A 12,557-nucleotide genomic window follows, 5' to 3' on the forward strand; every position below is an offset into this window, starting at 1 on the left:
GGCAATAAGAAAAGTCAAACACTTTTCCTGACTTAAAAGAGCTCATAGACTGGTAAGGGACAGCCCCAGACTAACAGAGAAATGGAAGAAGGCACAGGGAGTCCATGGCGACAGTCATTATAAATGCTGCAGAGATAAAAGAGAAGGACGTAGAAGCCAGTGAATTTGGAGAGAAGGAAGTGGCTAGTGATCTTCAATCTTTGTGGGAGCAGAAGCAGCTTGCAGAGGGTAGATGTTGAGTGGGAGGTGAAAACAGGGATGTTTAAAAGTAATAAACTTTTTATAATAACGATTGCTACCTCTTAACCAAGAGTGCCAGGAAATTTACATGCATTATTTCCAATCCTCTCAAAAGTTAAATATTGGGCCGGATGCAGTGGCTCATGCCTGTAATCCTAGCACTTTGGGAGGCCGAGGCAGGTGGATCTCCTGAGCTCAGGAGTTTGAGACCAACCTGGGCAACATGTCTAAACCTCGTTTCTCCTAAAAATACAGAAGTTAGCTGGGTGTGGTGGTGTGCACCAGTGGTCCCAGCTACACAGGAAGCTGAGGTGATGAGGATTGCTTGAGCCTGGGAGGTAGAGGTTGCAGTGATGCGAGATTGCGCCACTGCACTCCAACCTGCGTGACGGAGTGAGACTCTGTCTCAATTAAAAAAAAAAAAAAAATATTGTCTTCATTTTACAGACGATGAAACTGAAGCTGAAAGATTAAGTAACTTGGTCCAAATCACACTTGATCAGGAATGGCTGGATTAAAATCTAAGTCTGCTGACTCCATAGCCCATGCACTCTCCATCACCTCGTAGGCAGGATAGAGGTGGCTACACCTGCTGCCACATCTGCAGGAGCCTTTGTCACAAGGAAGAGAGAAGGATTTTAAAAACACTGTAGAAAGAGGCTAGATGTGGTGGTGAATACCTGTATTCCCAGCACTTTGAGAGGCCAAGGTGGGCAGGTCACCTGAGGTCAGGAGTTCGAGACCAGACCAACCAACATGATGAAACCCTGTTTCTACTAAAAATACAAAAAATTAGCCAGCATGGTGGTGCATGCCTGCAATCCCAGCTACTTGGGAGGCTGAGGCAAGACAATAGCTTGAACCCTGGAGGCAGAGGTTACAGTGGACCAAGATTACACCACTGCACTCCAGCCTGGGCAACAGAGTGAAACTCTGTCTCAAAAAAATGAAAACAAAAACAAACCTATAGAAAGATACGTTACCTGTGGGACACTTCTTTAAAAACCAAAGGACAAAGATTTTTGAGAAATTTTCTTTTTTTATTAGAATATTTAAAAAAACACACTGAATTGTGCTAATTATTCACAAAAGGAATCACAACGAACCCTCAAATTGGAATGGATTTCTGGGTGGTCCAGAAACTAGTTAACACTACTAGTTAACAACTCTGGATATAGATGGGCAAGACTGGATGGCCATGGGGAGAAAAGAAAGGTGGGGGTGAAACTTCACAGAGAAAGCATCTGATATGAGGGAAAGGCACCTTACATGTGTTTAAATAGCATTACTAAAGCTAAATATTAACCAGGAAAGACAAGCTTTTTTCCCTGTCATCCAAGTAACACCTGCTTTGCTTTATCTTAGGTTTAAAAATATGTTTGATCCCTGGTAGGATCTGAGTGATCCCAGTTGGCTAAACAGGAGGCCATCTATAGGGAAGATATATATTTCTTTTTTCTTTTCTTTTCTTTTCTTTTTTTTTTTTTGAGACGGAGTTTCCCTCTTGTTACCCAGGCTGGAGCTCAATGGCGCGATCTCGGCTCACCGCAACCTCCGCCTCCCGGGTTCAGGCAATTCTCCTACCTCAGCCTCCCGAGTAGCTGGGACCACAGGCACGCGCCACCATGCCCAGCTAATTTTTGTATTTTTAGTAGAGACGGGGTTTCATCATGTTGGCCAGGATGGTCTTGATCTCTTGATCCACCCGCCTCGGCCTCCCAAAGTGCTGGGATTACAGGCTTGAGCCACTGCGCCCAGCAGAAGATGTATATTTCAAGCAGGAGTATTTCTTTGCCTCTTTTTGCTCAGGATCCCATCATTATGTATCTTTCATAATTGGCAGTTTTTTAATAAGTTAATTTTCAGAGATACAGAAAAGAAAGGCAGGAAGGCAGGAAGGAAGGGAGAGAGGAAAAAAGAGACGAAGGAAGAGAGGAACAAAAGGGAGAGAGGGAGAGAGGAAGGGAGGGAGAGACAGAAGGAAGGAGGGAGAGACAGAAGGAGGGAGAGACAAAAGAAAGAAGATAAAGCTGTGGTGATGCTGGAATGTACATGTCTCAGTGAGCAGGGACAGATGAACTGCCCTTTCTAAAGACCCCTTAAACAGACAAAATGGTAGACCATTGATCTGACCTTCATACCCAGGGTGACTATACTTTGGGAAGCTCAAATTGAAATGATGGGATTACTGCCTATGAGTGTTATGACTTCTAAGTGAGATGGCCCCCAAACACAGCCACCAGAAAAGTGTCTGAATTCTCAGGGCTTGTCTTCTCCAGAATATGTGAGAAATCGTCAGAAGATACTGAACACAAGAATACCCATGTCCATTGACCCATGGGCATTGCTAAGGAATTCCATTGGCTAGAGTCCCTGGTTACATTTCAGATTTCTCCAGTTCCAGGGATGGAGCAGACGTCTTACTGGTCGTCCCCAAGGAATGGATATCCAGGATCTCATAGCAATCTCAGAATGGGGCTGCACTGACCAAACAGTCCTCTTCATCCTAAACTGTGAGCAATTTGGCCTGAGCAGTCTTTTCTTATTGGAAGGATAAGACCATGTTCCCACTGTGAAGTTCATCTCCCAGAATTCCTGTAATTGGCTGAATCCAGTTCTTGTTCATAGCTAGAGACCTAGTCATGGCTATGCCTACTTGGTTGTTCTATGAGGTCATAGGTGGCCTGAAGGCCAACACATCTGGCAGAATAGAGCTTCAGGCTGAGCCATATAAGCCCAGGTTCCGGGCAGCTTGGGAGATCCTGGGAGTTTTCCTCTGGGGAAATGGATAGTAGGCTGGTTTGCCAGACCTGTGTCGGTCCTTTATGGAAAGAGGACATTGAGTGCTGAATTTTAAGCCAGATTCCACTGCCTTTGTGTGGGTATTGCCCACCTGGCATGGAAGCTGGGTAGGCTCTGGGATTCCGGTTCCTTGTTGAGTCATCTGATTTGTTTCAAACAAGTGTGCATCTCCTTCAGGAGGGAGCCTTTGGCCAGCTCCCACAAGCTTGCCCCTATGATGTACTTGATGACTGGTATCCTGGGGGAAGGTTTGGACCAAACGATGCATCTCCAGGTGCGTGTGCCAGGGAGACTCGGAGGCCTGAAGACAGCCCTGGGCAGCCTCCTCCAGGCTCCCCTCCACCTCAGAATCTGCCTCTTCTAGGGACAGTGAGCTCCTTCTCTCCTTGTTAATCCAAACAGCATTGACCATTGATTCTGCAGGAGCAGGCGTGTTTCCTCCTGAAAAGAGAAAGCACCAGCAAGGTCATTACTGGAAGGGAAAAGGGCACTTAGGGGGTCTCATTGCTTTCAAGCTGAAGGAAGGCCATCCCCAGAAGGTTCCTGGTACATTGCATGTGTGTACATGTGTAAACACACGGATGCACACAAGGCCTCATTTCCATGCTCACACACATGCCCCTTCACACCTCATCCGTATATATTTACACGCACACTATTATTCATTCATTGAACACATATTTACTGAGCACTTAATAGGTACCAGGCGTTATTTATTCTAGGTCCTGGAAATACAGCAATGAACATTGAGACAAAACTCACACCTTCCTGGATGTGTCCTAGTTGAGTAGAAAGACCATAAGCAAATGCATATGTATAATAAAATTTCAGATGGTAATCAATGCTATGAAAAATCTCAAGCATAATAGAGGCTCAAACACTGAAGTGAGGGAGTAAACTCTGGGAGGAGATAGGGAACTAGCACTTGGGGCTAAAAGAAAGGCAAGGAACAAGGGTACACGCAGACTCACACACATGTGGAGTCATATATGCTCACCAGTGGAAAAGATTATTCTTATGGGGTTTTGTGTCCTGGGATTCTTTTTTTTTTTTTTTTTTTTTTTTTTTTTTTTTTTTTTTTGATGGAGTCTTGCTCTGTTGCCTAGGCTAGAGTGCAGTGGCACAATCTTGGCTCACTGCAACCTCCACCTCCTGCGTTCAAGTGATTTTCCTGCCTCAGTATCCCAAGTAGCTGGGAATTAGAAGAAAATTAGACACCTGACTAATTTTTGTATTTTTAGTAGAGACGGGGTTTTACCATGTTGGCTAGGCTGATCTTGAACTCCTGACCTCAAGTGATCCACGCACCTCAGCCTCCCAAAGTGTTGGGATTACAGGCGTGAGCCACCACACCCGGCTGTGTCCTGAGATTCTGACAGTGAGTTTACCACTCAAGGCAGAAGAGGGAGGAGCTGTGTATTGAAGCATCTCCTTTAAGAGAACCAATCATGATCCTTTTCCTTGTCCACAGGCACCGCTCTGGGAGGACATCTGTAGCATTTACTGCTTCTCAGAACTGGCTTTAGGGTGGGGGAGGCAGATCAATAGCTCTTTTCTTTCTTGGGGACATTTTTTTTAAAACCACCTAGTGAAATATGATAGTTCATTGTCAACTCTTGGTGGCAGTGAGGTGGTAGGAACGACGGAAAGGCATTTCCCTTATAGAAATCAGGTGTGTGACCAGCCTGGCGCTCCTCAGAGAGGTCATTTAGGTTCGCTTGCCCGTCTAGCATCTGTTATCACGGGAGGCCCTGGAGGTGACAATGTGCAGAGCAAGAATGGGGAGATGCTATTGGAAGAATAAAGTCAGAAGGAAGCCCCTGAGCTCCAATTCCAGGCATCTAAAAGAAACAGAAGACCAGCTGCAGCCACCTCAGCCCACAGCTACGGTCCTGTCAACACCGACTCCAGTGTGAGGCTCTGAAGGGTTGTTCCTGCTTTGTAACTGCATTAGTTCCTTAGGACTATTTTCCAGCGTGGAATGAAGGAAACTTTTACAAATATCCAACATGTTATGTACTTATCTGAGAACAAGGAAGGAGGGAGACAGATGGGAGAACCCAGGAACTAGCATCCTCTCCCATCATGAGTTTAGGAGGAAAAGACTGAAGGTGGACAGAGCTGCTCAACTGTTAGTCCCAGCCTGTGGTTCAGAGGAAAGGAGAGGAGAGCTCAGCTGGCAGGTACACAGGGACCCCACCCCAGTGCAGCCCCTGCTGAGAATCACCATGAGCCTTCCATGGCAGTACCCTCCACATCTTAGGATGGTGCCTGTTCTTCACAAGCAAAACAGAATCAGGGTAATAGTCTGAAAACTACAGGGAAATTTCATATCACGTTTTTTATCTGTTTTTATTTTGGTTTTGGTCAGTGGGGGACTGGGGATGAAGGAAATGTACTCATTATCTATAACAGTTTCTTCATTCTCCAGCCTGGATTCACTTTGCCAGAAGATATAAATTGGAGAAGGGGTATTTTGAGCTCCTTGATTTCTCTTGATTTTCCTTGATTTCTTTCAGCCCCTTTCCTTGATTTCTCTCTTCAGTGGGATGAAGGAAGCGGGTGGAGAGACTCAGGGAGGAAAGAAGAACAAAAATTCATCCCAACTGCCTGAGACCTCCGGTGGAGCCTCTCTCATCCAGCCAGAGTCAGGCCGACATACGTTCTGGTCCTGAGCTCACCACTGACTCACTAAGAGACCCCAAGCCTCCATTGCTTCATCTATAAAAGGGAGATCTTACAAAGGGAGCTGCCTTGCAAGGCTGATGGTAGTGTTAAATGAAATGTCATATGAAACATCCAGCCTGGATCTAATTCCCTACCCTAATCCCTTTTCTACATAAAGTGAGTCATGCAGTGTCTGACTGTGACAAAAGCATATTCCTTTGGGACACCAACCACTTCTGGTAACTGGGGCGCTGCAGACTTCTGAAAGTAGCTCAAGGTCCCCCGGGGAACTTACGTTGCATCAGGGAAGACTGCATTTCCAGAACCTGAACCCGTCGCATAATGCTAGGACAGGGTGAAGAATGCTAATTTCAGAGCGCTTCCTTTCATTGATCAGTTCCTAGCATTTCTGAGCTTCCAAATGTCACCCAATGTCTTGTAACGTTGACTTCTAGCTTCAGTAGGAGCCCAATCTCAATGCTCACTCTGTCTTCCTGGGTGTCTCTGCTGCTCTGGGCACTGAGGATCACTGTCCTCTAAAATCTCTCTACTAGCTTGGCTTTATGACATTAATTGCCCTTGACTTTCTTCTACCACTTAAAATATGTTCAATTGTAGTAAAATGCAGAAAGCATTAAATATCCCATCTTAACCATTTTTAAGTGTACAGTTTAGTAGTGTTCAGTACATTCACATTATTGGGGAACCAATCTCCAGAACTCTTCAGCTTCCCTAACTGACATTCTATAAGCATTAAACAATAACAGCCCACTTCCTATGGCCCACCCTTTGGCAACCACTGTTCTACTTTCTTTCTGTCTCTATAAATGTGACTACGTTACATACCTCATGTAAATGGAATTATACAGTATTTGCCTTTTGGGGACTGACTTATTTCACTCCACACAGTGTCCTCAAGTTTTACCCTTGTTGTAGCAGATGGCAGAATTTCTTTCCTTTTTATGGCTGAATGATATCCCTCTTCTCAAATTTTGGCTGCTTTCTCCATCTTCCCTGGCTTCATTTCCTCCTTTTGTTCCTTAAATATTTGAGTATTCCAGAACTCTAATTTTCATCCCAGTTTCTTATCAATTTACACATTGACTTACCATAATTTTATTGGTGCCCATGGCTTCAGTTACTTTCAGTATGTTAATGATCCCCAAATCTATATCTCCAGCCCAAATGAGATCCAGGCTGGATGGATGGTCTACAGGCAACTATCTCCAATGCAGTATATTCAAAAACAAGTTTATCTCTCTCTTCTAAAACCCATTTTCTCCTGTATTCTCAAAGAAAGATATCACCATCTACCCTGTTGCCAAAGTGTCAGGGACAATTAATTGCTCTTTTGCCACCTTAGCATCATTTTCACCTTATTTTTGTCATCTCACCCTGATTTCTTCCTGGAGAACTCCCTACTCCTTTACATTCAATGCTAGAGCTTCAAGTGGCCTTCCTCCTCAGATGCATGTGACACACATGATCTTGTCCTCAGCCAGTCAGTACATAAAGCCTTGATGAGCTTCATACATATTAATTTATTTGGTTCCTACGATAACCCTATGAGTTGGGTACTACAGTTATTCCCAATTTACAGGTGAGGAAACTGAGCCCCAGAAAATTTACATCACTTGTTTAAAGCTACACATTAAGTAAATGGCAGAGCTGGGACTCAGATTTAGGCTCTACTCCAAGACCCATCACGTGACCACTCCATTAGACAGTGTACTGCCTCTCACAGTTAGATAAAAAATGTGGAACTTGGCTGAGCATGGTGGCTCATGCCTGTAGTCCCAGCACTTTGGAAGGCCAAGAAGGGTGGATCATGTGAGGTCAAGTGTTCAAGACCAGCCTGGCCAACATGATGAAACCGCATCTCTACTAAAATAACAAAAAAATTAACCAGGCATGGTGGCAGGCACCTGTAATCCAGCTACACGGGAGACTGAGGCAGGGAGAATTGCTTGAACCTGGGAGATGGAAATTGCAGTGAGCTGAGATTGCACCACTGCACTCCAGCCTGGGCGATAGAGGGAGAATCCATCTCAAAAAAAAAAAAAAAAAAAAAAAAAAGAATGTGGAACTACAAACTGCTGAAAGTGCCCTTGAAAGACCCTGACCTAACTGGGAGGTCAGAAGTCTTCTCGGAGAAAGCCACGCCTGGGCACTCCTTGCATGAACCCTAATTTAGCACCTGGTAATGATAGGAAAGGGAACATTGAGTTACCAGGAGCAGGAGAAAGGACCAGCACAGGCGGTAGTGAATTCTCTGGGGGCATGTTGAATTTGAGATGTCTTTGGATCATGCCCATTAAGTAATTAGATTTGTGAGTCTGAACTGCAGGTATATTAAGCATGGTGCTTCTGTTTGATAGGGATTTAAATTGATAAATGTTTGTTGAATAACTGAATGAATAAATTCCCTCGAGGGTGGGATAGAGCTTTAGGAACCTTTCCGTTTATGCCCTGCAGCGATGGTGACTGGCTGTGCCAGTTCACTCCTTCCAGGCACCAGCAAGGTCCCATTGGTGGACGAGCTCCTTCAGCTGAGGTGCCACTTTCATTCCCAAAAGGCAGCATACTTCCTGCCCTAGACAGAGAGGTCCCTCTGGCCCCTGATTCCTGCCTTGTCTGGCCTGGCAAATGGCAGCTGAAAGAGTCCACCGAACTCTGCAAATAACCACAGAATCCCGCAGAGCTCAGCTTTGATCTTTCAGGGCATCTTCCCTTCTCCCTCAACCTGTTCCTCTGTTAGAGGATGAATGGCTGGGATTTGGCAGCCCCTTTCTTTCTGAACCCTGTGCTTCTAATTCCCTCCCGGAATGAAATCTGAGTTCCTAAAGGGAGGTGGTTTCTACCCATGAGTGGGGTAGGGGGTTTCTGTGTCTGATCACACCTCCCTGCCTGCTGTTTGAGGCTGGGTGAGCCTGAGATACCTCATGGGTCTCTGAACCCTAGTCTTCCTCTGGCCCAGACAGTTCCCAGTGTGTTGGGAATGTTATGTCTTCTACTTCCAGAGTGAATTTCTCTGGTTTGTAGGAAGTGCCTTAGTTAGACTCAGGCAGGAAGCAGAGCTCCTATCACCATACCTGGCCTAGCAGTGGGGCCAAGCCTGGCTCACCAGGCTGACCAGTCTAGCAAGATCAGAACATCAGAGCAGAGGCCAGGAAAAGCACTGGCAGCCAGGTGCTTGGCTGAGGCCCCTGGCTCCCTTGGCAGGTGGGACAGCTGAGCAGAGCTGCCCTGAGGCTGTCTCCCCTCCTCTTCCCCACTGGGAGGGAGGGCTGGCAAACCCTGGCTCTGCCTCCCTGCAGCTCTGCCACTCAGCCCTCCCATGGTCAGTCCCTCTTTCCCCAGCACCTGTCCAGCCCTACCTTTTGGAAGTACCAGAAGGTGGACCTGGGTCCTCTGCCGCCTCTTCAAGCCTTCATACTGGGCTCGCAGGAGCTGGATGCTGAGTGGGGGCCCTTTCCCAGGGGCCTTAGTCCTGGAGCCCTCAGCCATGAAGTGAGACCCACGCTGCCAGAAGTGGGGCAGGGCTGGGCATGGGCAGGGCAACCCCTTCATCCGGATCCGGGAGAAAAGCAAATACAGCTGGGTGGGGCAGGGCCCAGGGAGGGGAGAGAGAGGGAGGGGGCAGTGGGGGAGAAGGGGGAATGATGGGCAAAAGGAGGGTGGAAAGGAGAGTAGAACTGAGGAAGGAGGTAGAAAAATAAGGGGGGAGGGAGAAGGATGAAGCGGAGGAGGTGGGAGGGAGATGGAGAAATGGGGGGAGGAGAAAGGTGGGAGACAGGGGAAGTAAGAGGAGAAGAAAAGGTCAGAGGAAAGAAGGGACAGCAAAGCAGGAAAGGCTGGAGGAAGGAGGTGATAGTGGCAAGGGAGGATGAATGGGGCGAGAGAAGGAAGAGAGGGAGGAAGATGGAGACAGCCAGGAGGAGGCAGGGAAAGGAGCGATGGGGAGTGGGAGACGGAGGAATGAGAGGAGGACTGGGGAAGTGAAGAGAAAGGCAAACCCAGCTGCTCAGAGCCCTTCGGGGAGCGCAAGAAGGTGTCTTATTCCAGGTCCTTCTATTGTTTGATCTTCAAGTTTAGAATCCAATTCCCAGTGCCATGGTGAAGTCTCCCATTTCCTGGCAGAGCTGGGACTGGGACTGGGGAATGCCGAGCACCCACTCGGCTCACACATCTTGGACTGGAACGTGGCCACTTTTCAGCAAACCTGCTGGTTGGGTTTGCATTTGCTGAAAGAACACCGTCAGCAGCTTCACAGGGCCGGTGCTTTGGATGTGTGCCCCATGGCCATGCCCTAAAGAAACCCAGTAGCAATGATCTCCCCAAGATCTCCACTCAGACCCCAACACACCCCTCAGGTGAAAACCCAGCCCCAAAGCCAGTCATGGGGCAGAGCCCAGGGAGTCTTTGACCAGCCCCACCCCTTGGACATTTGCTGTAACCTCTGCCGTCTCAGCATTTTCCTACCAAGTGGTAAGTTAGGCATCTCCTCACCCTCTGCTTGTGAGCCCCACCATTTCCACTTCGCTTTTGAATCCCAGATCCTCTCTCTCTTGCCCCAGCTTTGACCTAGCCTTGCTGCATTTGGTCAACTAAGTTCCTTTCTGTCTTCTCCTGCTTCTCCTGTCACGGAGCTTACTGATCACCCAATTACCCAATGACGCAATACGTCTATAGAGGCAATGGATGCAGAGTAGAGCCTGAACCTAGGAGACATTTGGACATTCACCAGACAAGATCTAGTCATTTGACGTGGGGGACTGGTGGAAGATGGAGAGCAAGTCTTCACTGGGTCATATGTGTTAGTGTGCTAGGGCTGCCATAACCAAGTCCCGCAAACTGGATGTCTTCAGCAACAAACATTATTGTCTCACAGTTCTGAGGGTTAGAAGTCCAAGGTCAAGGTGTGAGCAGGGTTAGTTTCTTCTTAGGGCTGTGTGAGAGTATCTGTTCCATGCCCCTCACCTTGCTAGCAATTTCTGGTATTCCTTGGCTTGCAAAAACTTTGCCTAATCTCTGCCTTTATCTTCACATGATGTTCTTCCTGTGTGTGTCTCTGCGTCCAAATTTCCTCTTCTTATAAGGACAGCCGTCACATTGGATTACAGCTCAGCCTAATGACCTCAACATAATTTAACTAATTACATCTGTGATTACCCTATTTTCAATCAAGGTCACATTCTGAGGTACTGAACTTAGGACTTCAACATATAAATTTGGGGAAGCTGGGTGGAGCTTCTACAAGACTACTGGGGTAGTTTCTACAGGACTACTGAGGTAGTTTACCAAGACTACTGTGATAATTTAAAAGAAAAGTCATCAGAATAGATCGGTGGTGTTTTCATTGTGTAGCCAGATTGATAACCATCTTCTGCCTAAATTGCTCTCTAACAATACTGACAGAGATAGCCAAAAGTTCCTCATACCTTATTAGTGGCCTGTCTCTCTATCATGAAGGCAAGAGCAACACATCCATGCTGGACCAGCTGCACCTGCCATGAAATCATGGCAGTAGAAATCATGGCAGCAGGGCAGGCTCAATGGCTCACAACTGTAATCCCAGCCCTTTGGGAGGCTGAGGTAAGTGTATTGATTGAGCCCTGGAGTTCAGGACCAGCCTGGGCAACATGGTGAAACCCTGTCTCTACAAAAACTTAGCCAGGCATGGTGGCACATGCCTGTAGTCCCATATACTCAGGAGGCTGAGAGGGGATGATCGCTTGAGCCCAGAAGCTCAAGGCTGCACTGAGCCATAATCACGCCACTGCACTCCAGCCTGTGTGACAGAGTGAGCTCCTGTCTGGAAAAGAAAGGAAAATGAAAGAAAAGCAAAGAAAAGAGAAAAGAAATCATGGCAGTAGAAATTGTTTCTACTCTATTTTGGTATTTACTTGTCAGCCTTCTTTTAGTATCAACAGTTTTTGTCTTTTTCTATATGTGCCTATTTGTGGATATTTTGATGAGAAGTAAATTGAGGCTATCTACTGCTGATTGAATACCTTTTAGGAGCTTAAATTCCATATTTTAGTTCACATAGTTTCTCTTTCTCATAAAACTCAAATCTTTAATCCATTTGAAATTTATTTTAGTGTTGTGTTAGGTATAAGGCAAAAATCTAGTTTTTTTTTTTCTTCAAATAATTGCCCAGTTGTTTCAATAGCCCTCACTGAATAAGTTTTCCTTTCTCTATGACTGTGTTAACAACAATAGTTTAAGAAAAAATTGGCAATTCTATCTCATCCCAAGGAGTCTTCAGAAATAAATGAGAAAAGTTGTTCAAGCCTGGAATATGTTCTGGGTGGCTGCCACTGAACGGGGCGCATCCTTTAGAGGAACTGGAAATAAGCTACGAAGCTGTTCAGGGCTTGAGATGCTGGAGTAGGAAGAAGATGTCTTGTTATTCAAGGGAATGTTTTGTTTTTCTATATGTATGTGAACTGTATGGAGCCTGAAATGTCCTGTTCACGGTTGAGAGATAAGACTGTGCTTAATGTAGCAGGTTGGTTCATTACAGAAACCAGTGTCCATACAGCCCTCCCTGGAGCGTCTAGTAAAATAACTTAGCCCGGATGATCCAGGTGCACTCCTGTGCACGGGATCCAGCTATCCTGTGAGACTTGAGTGGCAACAGGTATCACTCACCACTGGGGCACTACTCCAGAGAGAACGACTCAGACTGGAGCCCTGCCCATGCAAAGCCAGTTATGGGTGGGTAGAGATTCAGAGACTTGAAGAAGGAATCCTTTAGAAAGCCAGTTTGAGAGCAGTAGGCTGGGAGAGCCCAGTATACACAGTGGGGCCGGGGCAGGAGGGGTGGATCCTGTTCTAGTGAA

At 46.5% G+C, this 12,557-nt stretch overlaps 1 protein-coding gene across 1 annotated transcript; it reads right to left on the bottom strand.

Moving 5' to 3' along the window:
- Nucleotides 1–903: 903 nt before the first annotated feature.
- Nucleotides 904–9,362, bottom strand: C2H9orf152 (chromosome 2 C9orf152 homolog). Its single transcript, XM_003925243.4, has 2 exons — nt 9,087–9,362; nt 904–3,483 (listed from the first exon to the last, which is right to left on the bottom strand). Exons 1-2 carry the CDS (start codon nt 9,277–9,279, stop codon nt 2,957–2,959), a joined length of 720 nt encoding a protein of 239 aa, XP_003925292.3. The 5' UTR covers nt 9,280–9,362; the 3' UTR covers nt 904–2,956.
- Nucleotides 9,363–12,557: the final 3,195 nt, after the last annotated feature.

Source organism: Saimiri boliviensis, chromosome 2, assembly GCF_048565385.1.
Source record: "Saimiri boliviensis isolate mSaiBol1 chromosome 2, mSaiBol1.pri, whole genome shotgun sequence".
Lineage (NCBI taxonomy): Eukaryota > Metazoa > Chordata > Mammalia > Primates > Cebidae > Saimiri > Saimiri boliviensis.